Source organism: Antedon bifida, chromosome 10, assembly GCF_963402885.1.
Source record: "Antedon bifida chromosome 10, ecAntBifi1.1, whole genome shotgun sequence".
In the NCBI taxonomy this organism is placed as follows: Eukaryota; Metazoa; Echinodermata; class Crinoidea; order Comatulida; family Antedonidae; genus Antedon; species Antedon bifida.
Genome location: NC_136235.1, coordinates 2,604,751 through 2,622,841, shown reverse-complemented (window position 1 = coordinate 2,622,841; position 18,091 = coordinate 2,604,751). Strand labels below are relative to the sequence as shown.

Below are 18,091 nucleotides of genomic sequence, written 5' to 3'. Positions count from 1 at the left end.
CCACAACTGGACACCCTTGGGCTAGCCTAATATCAAGGTTTTTCGGAAGTTATGGCATTCTGAATGTGGTTTTAATGGTGAAAAATAGTGAATAAAGCTACCAAGGTATAGGTATTGAATTTAGGACCTCAAAAAAAGTCCAGTTTTCATAGAGTCCGGTGTTAGGAGAGTTGACTGTATCATATGCCAATAGGTTAGGCTATTACATAATGGACTGGGAACAATACAGTAACCAATATTACAGTATTACTCTATTTAGACAGTTGATTCCATTTTTACTGTTGAGCTTGATAAGTTCCGTAGTAATTTTATGAATTCTAAAACTCAAACATTTTCTACTCCCTCTAGATCATGTATCATTTATGTAATTATAGAAAAAAGGTTAAATTCTTGATATTGATTTTTTGTTTTACTTACATTATTTTGCCTGAGGTTTTTCAGATTTTGTGAAGGATTTGTTGTTGTTTAAAGTAAGTATAGGTTGTAGTATGTACAGGTAGATCATTGTCAACGATGATTAGAAAGAGTATCTCTTGATAATGTTTGAAAAACTTAAATATTGTAATCTGTTAATTCGATTCGATTAATGTGTATTTTGTAAAGAAATAATTGACTAGATTTAGGTGATTTATTAACTTTTTTTTGTAGAGTAATGATTACATCTAAAGATCTGTCTACACTATCAAACTACTTTGACAAAAAAAGTGTGATGTGCCCAAATATCGTAGTGATATACCTTATGGTAGTGATATACCTTAATATGGTAGTGATATGACATCATCATATCCATATATGGGCACATCACATTTTTTTGTCACATAAAGTTTGATAGTGTAAACAGAGCTTTAGTAGGTTTATACACCATAATTAAATATTCATTATTGTGGTGTTTAATATGTTGCCAAGAAGAGTCAACACATCACCATTGCTATAATACTTTCTATTTCTTTATGAGTGTAACAGCATTTATTAAATGTTCCATTGTCACTTATGTGAGAAAAATATAAGAAAGCCTCCAGTCTTTGAATTATGTTTTGACCAGTGGTTTGAAAGGCAACAATAAACAAGAATAAATGGATGTCAACTCTCCTGGAGTGTGGGAGCAAAAGTAATCACGACCATTTGCGCATATCACTACCATATTTGGGTACATCACACTTTTTTGTCAACATGAGCATAAAAATAAGGAAAACTTGATAGGTGGTGAAAGAGTAGCCATGAAAAGTTACACATTTTTAGTCGCATGCAACGCGACTACAGCTCACTAAGTCGGTCGGTTGGTTGGTTGGTAAACACTAACTTGAGCACGCGACTGCATCCATGTAAATGGCCTTGTTTGTCTTCATGTATCAACCTCATTCAATAAAGGGTATGAAACTGGGTAATCCAGTACAGTGTATGTAAAAAAATTATTGGTAAGCATTTCTTGTAAAAACTCATCTGAACTGGCTAGAGAGAGGCCTACATCCAGATCAAAAGGCAATACTGGGACTATACCAGGGGATATGCCTGTTTGTGAAGTCAGACATAAAGTAGGGGGTGGGATTATCCTGAGGATATACAGTATATTAAAAAATAAAAAGCTGAGATTTTTCACAGATAGCATTTAATACAATAAACATGATTGCAATCATAGTAAACCTTAACATATTCATTATATTTATATTTGTTATCAAGAAGAACAATATAAAAGAAAAGCAACATTCGAAAAGTAAATTAATATTAGTTTTAGAAATGCAATAAATAATATCGCTCCAAAATTCATTCATTTTCCATCCATCAACATTAGTTTTATAATATACTTCATATAACATTTTAGCTCTGAAAATACTATACATAACAACTGGCAAATATAAAAAAAATAAAAGAAACTTGTTTGGAAAACCATAAGGTAGCAGACAGTGTAAGTTAGCCTACATTCACAGCTGCCAATTAAAAGGCAAAATATTAACACAAATAACCAAATAAATAATCAACCTTTAAGCTCTGTCTACACTATCAAACTAGTTTGTTAGTGTAAACAATGTCATGTGCCCAAATATGGTAGTGATATGACATCATCATGTCCATATATGGGCACATCATATTGTTGTCACATAAAGTTTGATAGTGTAGACAGAGCTTTAGACAAAGTGTGCAATACAGTATGAGGCTGCTATATGACATAGATAAGCAACATCGAACCAAATTCTTTAGATTTATCATGTGACCAGGTATGTTTATTAAATAATTTTTAAATACAATTCTTTGATTGTCAATAATAATCAATAAACAATATTTTACACAGTACTATAAGCTTCTGTGCGTTTTTACCAATATTAATCAAATTTAACATTTTTTAAACAAGTCATGATTACGTTATTTTAATGATGAAATCTGTGATGTGTAAAAGGCAAGTATTACTGTATAATTACTCAGATTCATGGTAGCCTTCAACCGTTTGTAAAGTATATGTACCAACGTTTTAGAAAGTGAAATTCACATTGCCGATTATAAGTTGTAAGGCTATTCATTTAGATGAAGCACCTTGACATCCCGTCTACGTTCTGGACGATGATTTATTTTAATATTCCTTAAAAAAACATTTTGGCATAAATGGCATGTCACAACTATACTTGACCTTCAAGAAGAAAATAGAACAAAAGACACGATAGACTTGAAACATCCTAACGTTTACAAATTCTCTATTAAGTGATTATTACCATTTAAGGGCTGGGGCAGTAATTATCAATCATATATTTAGCAACAAAAAACGCACTTTCTTTATCTTAAATTGTCTTGCATCTAAAGCCTGTTTTCATGTCGACGTTATTCGACGCTATCGTTAACAATAATCGGTGATCTTCTACGTAAACATTGAAATGTTAACGATTTACAGGAAAAGGTACTTGCTATCGTTATCATTTCAACTTTATCACTTTCAAAAGATCGTCGTTGATCGTTAACAGTTCAACGACGATCTTTTGAAAGTGAATAACGTCGACAGGAAAACAGGCTTAAGATAACAAAACCATTGCTTAAATTTCCAGTCCTGATAACAGTATTTCAGACTTAAAGTAATTTCTAAGTAGAAACAATATTGCTTCAAACATCATAGTAAATATGTGATATGTACATTTCTATATTACAGAATTACCTTTTTATATACAGTTTAACAGTTGAATTGATACTGCCTAGTAGTATGCCTAGCAGTTTAAATATAAACATTCTCATATTACTGAGTGTAGCGGTACAATCCGCAGAGTCAAAACCACCCTACAAGTCACTGCAAAATGCTGTGATATGACATGTACCCTGTTGACATAATGAAAATAAAATAGTCATCCAATACCCAATTCACACATAGAAAAATCTTACAAAATGGAACTTATTGTGACAAAGTTTCCTTGGTATGAGCGTGTGAAAGCGTATATTTCAGACCTCAGCAAGGCCTGTAAAGCGGTGTTTGCGCAAATGCGCATATCGTACTATTGAGTTTTTCACACAGCGTTTACAATATACTATATATAATATATAATAATATATCAAACGTGTAAGTGAAAGCTAATCCAGTACAATTAGCAAGAGAGATATCCATGGTACATTTTGTTACATTTGTACTGTATGAGTGAATCAGGTAAAAGCGCTTAGCAAAAAGTTATTATGTTAAAACTGTTTAGTAGTAATGCTTTACTCTAGTATTATATCTGAAAATTGTTAATTGTGGGTAGTGTGTTTAGTTATTATTACTTTGAGTATGAGACGTTTTTACAATAAAAATTACAGAATTATTAAGGTAAATACTTAAATAAACTCAAATAAATATCCTTCTGTCTTTACCAAAATTAAATCCCAAGCCACTTAACCTGTTTTGTGATAAATGGGATATTTTCCGTAAAGCTTGGTTCCCACTTGGATGCAACACAAGGACGTAAGTAATTTGACCAATCACGGTGGATCGAACATCTGAACTGTTGCTTATGATTGGTCAACACAGTTGCGTTGTGCCTACATCCAAGTGAAAACCAACTTTTAGCTGAAGAATCTCAAAATAAACGGCAAAAGCTTTTTGATTTTCTCAAACTTAACCAGCTAATTCTCGATAACAGAGCAAGCAAATTGTAGTTATACCGTGATCATCTGTAATATTGACTCTTTCTCTTCTCTTGTTATGGTATTTATATTTTAACAACATTTCCAACACTAAAACCTTTGTGCAAAAAAATGTTCTATTCTTTTAAGAACATTCACTCTTCTGAAATATCTGTTCATAATATTCTATAAATTACATTAACTTTATATTTTACAATTTATACAGTTTTAGTCTTCAAAGATTACTTTCTATTCGGAAGTTTCAGAAGCTTCTTGCAAAATTAGAGAAATCTCCTAAAATGATACATAGTGCAGAAGTCTCCTTAAACATGTGGTATCTTTAGGATGACCAAGAAACTCCTGAGCCATGGAGGAAAAAAATCTTCCATGCCATGTTCCTGGACAAACTCTGAAAAGAGAAGCTTGAATCCTCTTACAACAAAACAACCTTCTCAAATATATCACAATCAATCTTAGTTTTACTTTTTATATTGTACAGCAACTTTATGTTTTGCAAAAGTACAAAATGATATTCTTAAGAATGGATGGCTGTTATACTTGTGTAATAATGTGACCATATTATTATTAGTTTTCAATGTACATGATGCTAATGTAACATTGCCAATTCTCTGTGCTAAATATCTATGATTTGTCGAGTGTCATGGAAAAATATGTATCACATGTGATTGTATCATAGGACATATACCTAATCTTAACATAATACAGGCATCATATATGATACATGTGACATTGTATTACACAATGATACAGGAGAGATAATGCCATATGTGGATATACAGTACAGAGAATTGAATGCGTATACATACAATTAGCCAATATTGAAAAGCTGAGGCGAACTTATCCAATTTATCTCACCTTCCTACATTTGTCGGTAGAATAACAAGTATTGTACTAAAGACTGTGGGAGCGGCAGATCTAGTATGTACTCCCTCATGTGATTGGTCTCGCGAGGCAGAGGAGGTGGCTTAGTAACGCACCTTTTGGTCGTCTGCAACCGCTTAACTTTTAAATCTTCAAAAATACCTATATCCGTTAAATCGCCAGAACTTGAACAGCTTGAACCAGAGGTGATAGAGCTCCTGCTGTCCTCTTCATCATCTTGTGCATCAATATCATTATCATCATTAGCATCATCATTGTCATCATCATCATCACTAATTGTATAATCTTCTATATCTTCATGTATTTGGATTTCTGGGTTTATCGTCGATAATGTACTTCTTTGTTCGCTGTTATTGTCCGTTGTTAACTCGTTACTTTCCTCTATCTCACGTTCAAGTTCATCATCATTTTTGTTGGAATGACAAGCTCCTGCTGCCTGGGCTGTAGAACTTGCAACTGCCTGGGCTGTAGAACTTGCAGCTGCCTGGGCTGTAGAACTTGCAGCTGCCTCAATAGCAGCACTACTTGTACCTTCTAAGGTTGCATCGTGGGTGTCATTATCAATGTCCATTTCACTCTCACTTAACCTATCATTCAAACGTTTACGATCCTGCGGGAATCCGTTCTCGTAGGCACGTTTCAGACTACGAGCAATCAACATTGCTTCTGCGAAACAGTTCACCATGCGATCCCGTGCAGCATCCCGCTGCTCTAAACTTTCTCCGTTATTTTCCTCGTTTTGCTCTTGCCGTTGCTGCTCACTTTCTTCAACTGCTTCCATGTCTTGTGGCTCTTGTACGTGCCTTGCAGCTTCGGCTCTCGCTTGCGGTTCTCTCTGTTCGTGAGTGGATTTAACCATCTTTAAGTTTGCATCACTTTCACTCTTCGCATTTCTACGTCTGTTAATTGTGATACGAGAGGATGAACTTTCTCCAGATCCATTATCTCTTTTTCCGTTACCTTTCTTACCACCATTCTTCGCTCCATTCCCTTTATTTTGACCATTACCAGGTGGTTTTGGGTCTTCCGGAGGGTCTTCCCTCTCTGGAACAGCGCTCTCCGACACTGTTCTTCGTGATTGCCTACTAGGAGGCTCTTCATTTTCATCGTCCTCATTAAATTCATTCATCAACTCTCCCGCAAGTTCGATCATATTACTCATGTTGCGTATCGTTATGCAGTTCCGGGAATGACGATTGTTACGTTGTACTTTGGCTGGCGTTTTCGGTGGGTGTTTCTTAAATACAATCTCCCGTATGATTGCTCTGATTTTGAAGCGACAGTTCTCTTGCAGACTTTTAGGATTTACAGACGCTATGGGAACATAAAAAAGTAAATACAAAATTTGATTAAAATCATTGTTTAACAATATGCAAATAACAAAAGAAATTTATATTGATAAATAAACATATGAAAAATGGTTTGGATGAATTATGGGCATCAATTCAATTTTTAAAAAATGAAATTCGAGTGCTGATGCCATAATGGTATTACCATATTTGCTATAATTAATAAAGTAATAAAATCTACTATTTAAACACACCAGTGTGTACACCATACTAAACAAGATGTTCTGGAATTTTATTAGGCGATGTGCTATACATTTATGTAGAAGGTAAGGGAAGAAGTAGAAATAGAAATTGTAAAAATTCAAGAAATCGATTTTTGAGTAAAAAGTTAAAACAGGTTCTTAAAAAGAAGAAACAATAAGATCTAACATCTTAGGGTGGAGTCTTTACTTATCATGTAAATGGTCAGGCAGTCGAAATGATGTATTTTGATTATGAATTTGAACTTACAAAGACTTAGTAACGAATGTTGATAGTCTATATCCGTGGGAAGTATTATTGGTGCAAATAACACATTGTCTACACTTCTACTTAACCATCGCCAATGATTTGTACGTTCAAACACTTTGATCTAAATAAACAGAAAATGAAATAAACAACTAAATTAAAATAAACTTGACTTACGTAAATCTAATGTTGCCAATATTCCTTGCTGTTCTTGTGACGGGGTGACGAGAGATGCAAATGACACTGGGAGGGCGCTCTTTGAGTCCCAACTATTTTCGTCTTTACGTGTAAATTGTAAAAGCTGATTAAAGAAGCCAAATTAATTCAAATCAGTATACAAACATACAAATATGTAACATTGAAAAAAGAGGATAACAAAAAATATAGTATATATTTATGTTGACACGTAAAGAGAATTAATAATTAATTCAAAGCTGTTGTTGTTGTTGTGAAATACCAAATATGCTAGTGATATGCCCAAATATGGTAGTAATATGACACATGGGCAAATATAGACAACACAATTACAATAAGGATGGCACTGAACACACTCCAACAAGAAATAGCATACTTATTAGTTCATTAAAAAAAAACATTGCTGGCTTGATGTCAACCTCTATTTCTAGATATTAAGCTTCTAAATGATATTGATATACTGAAACTAATTTAGCTCACATAAGAAGTATACTTTAGACATTCAATTCCTTAACAGGAAACGATTTTCAGAATATAAAATAACATGCATGGTACGAAAGGTTAGAATTTGAAGGAAATTATGTTTTCAAAAAGTAGAACTTAATTCATGCTTCTCACCTGATCATCAAGCGGCATCACTAATATACCGCCGACTTTGATGAGATTCTTCATATAGTTCTGATGTTCTGGAGGACATGCGGCGCCGCAATATACGCGATCATACTGGCGCGTACCCGAAGGTAACAACAAACAATTTCCTAGGAAACATAAATGAAAAGTTAAATTACATTTAATATTTATTGCAATAAATAAAACTGCTAGAAATGGTCATTAATACTTCAAAACTTGTGAATCTTAATTTGTTGTTGGCTGTTTAGGTACAGTAAACGGCGCCTATGTCTTAACCGCTCGCCCATTTGACTCTTAATTTGTTTCAGACAACAACTTAATAATTCTGTAAAGTTTTTTGCTAAAATTTGAATTATTTATTTGTGTAAAAAAACAACTTTTACCATGTACAAACTTTGGTTCACAAAACTCAAATTTGTCAAAGTTTTCGGATTGCGTAATGAACGACGCCAGCTTCTCTTGAGCGTACGCTATTACGTTATCGTGAATTTCTACTCCATGGTTGATACCACTCTCACCTTGAAAAACAAAACAAAAATCAAATATTGAATATTGAATCCTCACTATGCAATAATGTTAATGTTTATGTTTAGTTCAAATCATAACTCAATATTGAAAGTCACTCTCATGATGGTTTAATTTAATATTATTTTATATTTGCACAGTTGTTAGCACTTTATGTGACAAAAAATGTGATGTGCCCATATATGGACATGATGATGTCATATCACTAACATATTTGGGAATATCACTACCATATTTGGGAGCATAGTTGAACCATTGAAAACAATGTATTAGGCACATAGCTGACCTTGGTGATGGAAAACAATGAATTTCACACACATTTGACCAGGGAGATAGTCACCGAACCAAATATTAAACCAATTTACACATGATCGAATGTGTCCATAGATAACTTTACATGCACAGTTAAAAATGGTGATTTTTTCATTTAGGACTGGTGAGCCAGAGGTCCCAAGTTCGCCGAAATTTGCGGGGTTTTTTTTTCGATTTTCCACCGATTTTTAATGAAGAACTCTTACATTACCCAGTTGTTTATTACTGAACATAGGCAGGCCTAGTCAATTTGGTATTGGATATCCCAGATGATGTACGCTTAAGATTTTTTTAAATATTAGCTTATATAGCACACTCTATATAATTTTTAATTATTATAACACGCCCTCTATTATTTACCCAACATTTTTTTTTTTTAACCCAAGTTTTTTCAACTTGGGACCTCTGGGTAAACTAAAATTTGTAAAAAATCTGTTGAAACTTTTTGATGTACTTACCTAAAACTAAGCCAACCATTGTACTTAGGTAACCTGTTCCAGATCCTAGGTTAAGAAATGATAAACCTGGCTTCAACTGCAATGACTCCATCACTTCAGAATATATACACGGAGCTGACAAGTGGATGTTGCCATGTTTCCATGCTAAATCCTTGTAAGCGTTGTCTTTATGGTCTTCTAAATAGTAATGGCCACGATCAACAGCGCGGAAGACTTCCTCGACGTGTTTAGATTTGATGTACTCGGCATCTTTCAGGTTGTCAACCAGATGATCATTGTCTTCGCCTGTACTCACAGCTCCTCCCATTATTCTGAAAAAAAATATCAAAATCTTAGAATATTTTCTTTGCATATCGTGTCCATATATGGGCACATCACACATTTTTTGATAGGGTAGACAGAGCTTTAGAGAATACATGACAAAGTTTTTTTAACAAGTTTTTCTCACACTCCCAATGCCTGGTTATAGGATGGCAAATGTCTTTTGTTATGTACTGTGTGTTGAATAACATTTTACTACAGCAAAAACACAAAACAAACATAATAAAGCAAGTACCATATATCCTCTCGCCCAAACCCTCCCCACCCCCCTAGAACACAAACTGGGCCGAATTTGGGGTGTGGGACTATACCCGGGGAAACCCTGATTTCAGGAAAAAAAATTATTGGTAAGCATTTCTTGTAAAAGCTCACCTGAACTGGCTAGAGAGATGCCTCCGTCCAGACCAAAGTCAATACTAGGACTATACCCAGGGATATGTTTGTGAAATCAGAAATAAAGTAGGAGGTGGGATTAGACCCAAAATGGGATTATACCAGAGGATATATAGTACTTATATATAGTACAAATTTTCAGTGGAGCATAAAGGTTGACCTGACAATTGAATGCACAGTACAGTAGTGTGAAGTATGAACAATTATGAATTGTTGTAAATGAGACAGTTTGTAATTAATCGCTCTGTGGCTTCCTCATTATATTACAATGCAGATATGCAAATTTGCAGGTCAATAATTTAATAAATTAATATCTGTCATTTATTATAAACAAATTTAATTATTCATGTTTAAAAACTCTTACTGATAAACAATTGTCCTCTGAAAATGTTTTTATTTGTCCTCAAAATAAAATATAATAATATTAAATCATTAATTAAATTAATAATATTAGGAGTAGAATAACCAGTCAACCCTGGCTTTCATTGATTTTTATCTAGAACATTTAAGTATGTTGCAATGAGCAGAATGACAAGAATCAAGATGCATTATTGATTTAACTAGACATTTTTAGAATATTTATTAGCCACTTTAGAGACTTTAAACTATTAAAATATACAAATTGTACTGTATTTTCAATAATTTGACAAAATGGTTCCAGTCGAGTTATGACTGGTTGATTAAAATAAAAAAGTTCAGGTATGCCTATTTTCACAGTCTGACCAGCTAGTTGGCATCCATAGTGGTGGGCTTTACTCTCCATTTGACTACGAGGAGCATAAAGGATTTTATTTGGGTAAATTAATCAATAATCTCAAATACAGTCCCAAATAACTACAATACATCAGCATTGAATCATTCCTTTATAATGAATGCAAATAGTATTTAAATCATATTATTTAGGTTAGATTAAACGCAAATTGAAAAACAATACATATATAGACAAGTATTAACAAGTATATTTTGATTAAAACGTTTATTTCGTTTAATTTTTTAGCACCCAGATGTTTACGTCGCTTTTGTTGAGTTACATCTCTCTCTGGTTGTTCTGCATCATCACATGCAACCAGCTGACGATTGCAAAACAATAACATTCCAATCATCTCAAAAACTCAAGTATTAAAACACAACCATCAGTTCATAATTTCGCAATTAAATCAAATTGAAAGAAAACAAAACGAATCTTGGATACTTTACCTTCAATATTGTTGCCTATGTATTACAAATAAACTTTTAAATGTACCTGAATTTGCGTGTTTTTCTATCAAAACATTTCTAGTGCGACGAAGAAGGTCACCTTCGTCATGCTAAATGTGAAGTAGGCAATCAGCTAGCAAAATGACGTCATTTCAGCCAGGGACATCAACATTACATTGCATTGTGGGATACGTTATAAGCGAAAAGTTATGACCTCTTTAAAGGTCAATGAAATTGACGAGGCGTGACCTGAGAGAAAAGGTGGGAGTTTTAAAATCAAAATCTAATAAGTGAGCGAAAAAAGTGTTTAAATAAAGAAATACACAGGTGTAGTAACAGTAGATAGTCTAGGTGTTCCCTAAAATAGTTTTATTTATATTTTCTTGTATTGTTATATGTAAAATAAAAAAGATAGCCTTAGGCCTAACTAGGCTAGGCTTAGTCTTATTAGTTAGACTCGATCGAGCGAGAGGAGAAAGCCAGCATCAGAGGGGATCGCGGAGAGAGTGGTGGTGTGGGGCCATCTCCTTTCTTCTTCATGATCTTTTTGCTTTGAGCTAGGAATAGTATTGTAAGCGTAATGTACAGAACTAAACAAGCAGCATCTTAAAATTCATCATGGCCTGGGCACATACATAAACTCGTAAACATTTTTTTTGCTGAAATCCAGCAAAAAACTTTAAAGGTATAGGGGGCGCTACATAGGTTTTTGTTGTATGACTGTGTGTATTTCAGTTTGTTTTTTTTGTGAAGGATATGAATTCTGTAAATAGCAGCTGAATACTCCGACTGTTAATTCTTATTATTAAATTTTAGAATGCAATGCATTATCCATTACCTTATTCATGAATTTTGTAGGAGTTTAGGACCACTAGTCTAACTATATCATTCTTACTGTTCATATAATTGATAACAAAAATCACTTTTTTTTAAAGTTGAACTTTTTTATATAGCATGGGAATTTAAGTGGACATGTTTAAAATGGAAATTGTAATAATTGAAAAAATGCATCCATACTCTCAAGGTGTTGATTAAAAGGTAAAGAGTACATTGATAAACCCACATAGTCCAACCAGGATCAGGTCAGCATCCTCTCTTGTCACTTTATGTACGTCTATTTGCCGATTTGCGGAAACCAGCCATATTTAGAAAAAATGAACTTTATCAGACTATATGTGTGTAAATTGATTGTGATGAGGAAAAACAAATTAGCAATAAGTGAATGTCCTAACGGAGAAATATTGTGAATCTTTATAAAATATTTCCATTGTTGTATGCTTTTGCTATTCTTGTTATTTTTTTTACCATTTTCTTTATTAGTATTACAATTTAAATAATCATTGTGGTATGCATGTGTTTCAACCATTTTCAGATGGACTCGACATTTATAAGAGTGTATCGGAAATTGACAATATTAGATATTCGTAAATCATTTTTAAACTAACTACACGCTCTATTTTATTGGTAGACATTAAAAAAAAAAGGGTTTTTTGGTTTTTTTTTAGCTTTTGTGTTTAATTGATTTGATCTCAATAATAAATATTTTCAGGGAAGAGTAATTTTTTATTTTTTTATTTCTTTTTTTTTGTGCTGTAATAATTTGAAGAACACCTTGTGGGTGACATGACACACAAGCTTTCACCATGTCAAAATAAATTATTTATCCCTGGTGTATTACAGTATTTGAGTGTTTTCCATGGCATTGCATTTAAATTGTAATATAATGATATCTTTAACATTTCAAAGCAGTTAATTAAGTATAAGTTATCTAAGAATTCATATCAAGTTATATTTTATAATAGAAATTTTGCTTTATATGCTCTCAAATAATTTAAGAGTGCTGGTTCAGACTAGTTAGGTACAATTCATACATTCCTTTGATCATTCATAATTCAATATTCTTGGTTTATTTACAATTAAGTCTTATCAAAAATATATTATAATTTGATTTTTAGATTATTTGAAATTGCAAGCAAATATGTTAAAACAAAGAGTCTTTTTTTGTAAACTTTTTTTTAAAAAGGCTACAATTGTTGCTGACTTATTTCATTTCAACACATCATTGTTATAGTACTGTACAGTTCTTGTGTTGTAAATGAAAGAATATAATAGTTACCTTCTCATTCTTGTTTGATTAAATTGACTCATTAATTGCATGTACATAAAGATTCATATTTTTGGTGTTTTTAATATATTTATATTAGATATCAGTCCCTATCTTTTTACTATTCTGTGTCACCAAGGTCAAATAAATGTTAGGGATCTCCTTAGAAATTTTCCCTCCAGTGAAAAGCGATCACAGTGTGAATAATGAATGTACATTGACTGAAGACCTGGCTATTGAATTTATTATTGAGCAGTTGCAACAAGAACATAAAACCAAACATAATTACATAAATATTGGTATAAAGGAGTGGTTGCTTAATGATTGAACCAGCTCATAATTATGAGAACAAAAAGAAAAAGCAATTAAACGTAGGTTATTATTAATTAGTAAAGGCCAGACCAGTCATTATGGTAAAAACCACAAAATATTTCACACATTTTTATTTTTAGATTTTTTTAAACAAAATAAAACATTTTCAGTTTAGTTTCTCCCTTTTGCTATAAATATTTAGCTGTAGTTAACTTTAAATCTGGAAATAAATATGTCTAAAGCTGCAAATATTATTATGGCCTTTTAAAAAGTTAGTAAAATAAACCACCTACTACTACTACAGTATAATAAATTGTATAAAAGTAGAAGATTTCTATATGTTATTCTACAGTTACCCTCCCTCTTCTTCTATTGACTTTTGCCCTTTTACTTACAGACATACAGTTGTGTAGGCCCAAGTAGTATCATTCTTTAAGCTTCAGGTATAGGCCTTTGTCGGATTGGTATTCCAACATCTTTCTAAATTAAATATATTTTCTGTCTATCGACAACAATTTAATCTTCCTCATATTGCCATTGTTCTTTTTCTTATATTAAACTGGCACTACCAACTTATTAATTTAATTTAATCAAATTATTTAAAGATAAATTGTTATAGTCATCCTTTTACATTATTGATTAAAACTTTAAAAAAAATGTACATTGCAGTTACTCAATGTAAACTGTTTGAATTTATTTTATTCTGTTTGAATTGAAAAGTTATTTTGCTCGGAATTTACCAGTGGGGTTAGAGGGGTTATAGACTGCACACTATCAGGTGGGTTACCCAATTGCACAATATGCAGGCCTAGCACGTTCGCACCAATTTAAATTTGTTTACAAAAGCTGATCATGCATTAGTATTTGAATCGTTAAAATGGGGGAGTCTATTGCATGGTAAAAACAACCAACAAAAATGATAAATTTGAGTGTTTTATTCCTTGTTGCTTCATTCCTAGTTCTTCATTTTTTCATAAAAATTGTCTTTCTGTTATTTTCAGACTGTGTAACTTTCAGCAAACAAACTGGCTTATTGTGACTAGTAATCAACTCGGGTGAGCAAAGGGTCGACTGGCATGAAGGCCTAAGTACGAGACATGTAGTGTTGTTGTTTGTGTTCTTATACTCTGTCTACACTTTCAAACTGTATGTGACAAAAAAATGTGATATGCCCATATATGGACATGATGATATCTCTTATATATTTGGGCATATCACTACCACCATATTTGGGCACATCACACTTTTTAACTAGTTTGATAGTGTGTAGACAGAGCTTTACAAGATGGTGTACTGGCTTTGTCCTTCAGATGAAACATTAAGATGGATGGTACTTCGGCATGTTTAAAACAAAGTAGTTAGGTATGCACACCACGCCCTAACTTTTGTTTTGGTTCTTTTATTAAATTCAATTTATTAAAAACAAACACATAGAGTAAATTAAAAAAAAACACAATAAAATCACAGTCACTTTCCATGAAAGTAATTTTACTTTTTTTTTTTTTTTATTATTTTGAAAGTAATACTGTACACTGTAGTCTTTGAAGTGTTCAATTCCATCTTAAATGTATCTTAGATCAATGTATTACAATTACATTTTATATATATTATTGACAATATGTTTAAAAAATACTTTAATAAGTAATACAGTAATTATATCACTTAAATTTGGTTAAAAATTGTAAAATTGCATCAGCGTATGTTTATTTTAAATTATTTTAATGTTTGAGTTGAATTTTAGTAATTAAGAAATTGTTGATTAATGTGCTCTATTGTTAAGATACTTTTCTAATTTTTAAGGATACTCTATCTTTCTGAATTATGAATCTCATACTCCGAGAGATGTCGACATATAAATGAAATTTATCAAGAAGCTTAGGTCTGTCTACACTATCAAACTTTATGTGACAAAAAAGTGCAATGTGCCCATATATGGACATAATGATGTCATATCACTACCATATTAGTGCATATTACCTCCATATATGGTCACATAAAGTTTGATAGTGTAATAATTGATTATGATATAATTTGCATCTATCCACATTGAATAATTAGAGGCGAAATGAAGATGAGGAGAAAATTGATATGTTAAGGTTTTGTGAAACTCAGAAATGAAGACCAGTTTATTACCACTAATGAACTTGTCAAATTACTGTAGACCTACCAAAGATGATTTTACTGTGAGCTTTTACAATAAAACACAATAACTCAATAAAATTTATGCCTACAGTACACTCATTTAACACTCCCCTTCCCCCATTTTATTAATTATAAAAACCCCATCATTTAATATTTATTTACATATCAATAATCACCTTTTGTTTCCTTCATATCAATGATATTTATCATCATTAAGTTTAATAGTACAACACTCAATGTGTTCAGTATAATATCAACTGTTATGCCTGTTTAATTTATTTTTGTTTGAAGATACTTAAAGATGTATTGTCCCCCTGAAAATGTAATTTTTAACGACATTTTTTTTAAATATGCCATATTAATGTAACATAATAGTTATCCACTTTGACCAAAAATTGGATCGAAAAAAAATGTATTTACCTGAAAAAAATGTAATTTAAAGCAAAAAATGGCCAAATTGGCTGCCAGCCAGTGGGTTTTTGGTTGAATTTAACCATTTATTTAGTCAATTTATAGGTGAAAACATTATTTTTTTTCATTTTTTTTTCTATGGAAGTGATTAACTTTATTAAAACTACAAAATAACATATTCAAAGTCTGATTTAATTAATCTTCATTTTTCATGTTTTTGGGGGACAATACATCTTTAAAGACATACAGTATTTTATGATTTCTTTTTATTCACATTGCATAAACAAAACAAAATACATGATGTATCTTTAGCCTAGTCATTAAACAGGATTGTCAGTCTTAAATGATGCCTTTACAATACAGTTGTTTTGTTTGTATGCAGACAATACCATATATGTGGTGGACACTTTAGTTTATTTTGTTTTCAAAATAACGTGTTAAGGATGTATTTTTCCCAAAAAACATAAAAAATGAAGATTAATTAAATCAGGTTTTGAATTGGTTATTTTGTAGTATTAATAAAGTTAATCCCTTCCGAAAAAAAAACCCGGACAAAATAATAATGATAATAATTTTCTCATTTAAAATGACAAAATAAATGGTCAAATTCAACCAAAAACCCATTGGCTGGTAGCCATTTGACTATTTTTTACTTTAAATTACAGTTTTTTCGGGTAAATAATAATTTTTTTGGTTCAATTTTTCTTCAAAGTCGATAACTATTATGTGGCATCAAAATGGCATATTTAATCAAAAATGTTTGAAGAATTATTTTTTAAGGGGACAATACATCTTTAACACAATAGCAGATTATGATACTGAAAATGATCAAGATTATGTACAGCAATTATTAATTTGATGAAATTGAATGATAATTGGATGGATATACCTACTGTCTGCTACGGCATTGCAAACGTAGAGAAACGCTTCAATTTCAACTTTAATTGTGTAAAAATAATTAATTATGGTGTGTCAATATCAGCCTTCGACTCTCATTTTCAAGATATTTTGATTCAACGTTAAGAACACTTTTTATAAGTTTGAAGCATCGTTGTTTGTATTGTATTTTTGCTTTTAACAATAAATGTTTTTATATCTTGCGAAGGTTTGATCAAACTCATGATTGCTGTAACACAACTAGCTCATACTGTAATAACAATCTGGACAAATCTTAATTTGGTCAAATTACATCCACCATCTTTAGTGTTGTGATTAAGTTTTATGCAGACAGAAGAGCTGTATTCAAGATTCATTGTTTAATATTAATAATACAACACAATTGTCGTATTCGAATGGGAACTTTCGTTGTTAACATAAAGATTCGTTGAGTACTTTTTGTATTCAAATTGTAAATTTGTGCTCAACAGAAATTCATTCGAATAGAAAACATTGACAACGAAAGCTTTTTCGTTAAGAACAATCTCAACGCTCAAAATACTCCGTTAAATAAGTACTTAACGGAAAAACTGTACTCAACTGTAAAAGTCTCAATCGAATACAACAAATAATACAGATTAATAAAGAAATGTTTTACAATTAGTAGAAAAATATACAATAAATTGTATTAATACTGATAAAAAATAATGAAATTACTTAAAGATGTTTGTTGTATGCCATTTTAATGTAACATAATAGTTATCCACTTTGACCAAAAATTGGATGGAAAAAAATGTATTTACCTGAAAAAACTGTAATTTAAAGCAAAAAATGGTCAAATTGGCTGCCAGCCCGATGTGTTGGTTGAATTTAACCATTTATTTTGTCATTTTATAAGTGAAAACATTATTTTTTAGTTTTGTTTTTTTACGGAAGTGATTAACTTTATCAAAACTACACAATAACATACTATTCAAAGTCTGATTTAATTAATCTTAATTTTCATGTTTTTGGGGGAAAATACGTCATCTTTAATTGTGACGTTTCCATCTCAAAAATGATTTATGAATACCAATTAAAGAATAAGGGAATTTACTTCACTGTATGCTGATGATAGCTTACCCTCCTCGTATCTCTATTATTGTAGACCTACTGTAGGTAATCAATACATTAAAATTAAATGATTTGTCAAGAAAAAAAATGATACATAATATTTTGTTGAATAAGTCACTTTAATGTCACAATACTGAATCAAAAATAAATCAATTAAAGGTGTATGCCTATTGTCCTCCCAAAAACATGAAATTGAAGATGAATAAAATCAGACTATTGAATAAATAGGCCATTTGGTAGTTTTACTACAGTTATTTATGCAAATACAAACAAAAATAATTATTTCACACTAATAAAAGGACAAAATAAACTGCTAAAATTTAACCAAACCC

The 18,091-nt window shown here is 31.6% G+C and overlaps 1 protein-coding gene and 1 long non-coding RNA gene across 2 annotated transcripts in view; both read right to left on the bottom strand.

The window, feature by feature from the left end:
* Window positions 1–1,584: 1,584 nt before the first annotated feature.
* On the bottom strand, window positions 1,585–9,197 carry LOC144854812 (uncharacterized). The gene is made up of 5 exons (XM_078712801.1): window positions 8,891–9,197; window positions 7,979–8,113; window positions 7,584–7,723; window positions 6,948–7,071; window positions 1,585–6,288 (listed from the first exon to the last, which is right to left on the bottom strand). Exons 1-5 carry the CDS (start codon window positions 9,195–9,197, stop codon window positions 4,952–4,954), a joined length of 2,043 nt encoding a protein of 680 aa, XP_078568927.1. The 3' UTR covers window positions 1,585–4,951.
* The window catches only part of LOC144854837 (uncharacterized), a 145,668-nt gene continuing 129,161 nt past the window's right edge, over window positions 1,585–18,091 (bottom strand). The window contains exon 2 of the long non-coding RNA XR_013614704.1: window positions 1,585–2,917. This is a non-coding gene — a long non-coding RNA (uncharacterized LOC144854837). The remainder of the gene's footprint in view (window positions 2,918–18,091) is intronic.

Bases quoted from the DNA above. Each gene is read 5' to 3' on its own strand.
- LOC144854812 (XM_078712801.1), bottom strand. From the start codon at position 9,197: ATGGGAGGAGCTGTGAGTACAGGCGAAGACAATGATCATCTGGTTGAC. The intron at 8,114-8,890 runs GTAAGTACATCA...TTGTTTTTCAAG, and splicing joins AATGGTTGGCTTAGTTTTAG to GTGAGAGTGGTATCAACCAT. The intron at 7,072-7,583 runs GTGAGAAGCATG...TTCTTTAATCAG, and splicing joins TGATGCCGCTTGATGATCAG to CTTTTACAATTTACACGTAA.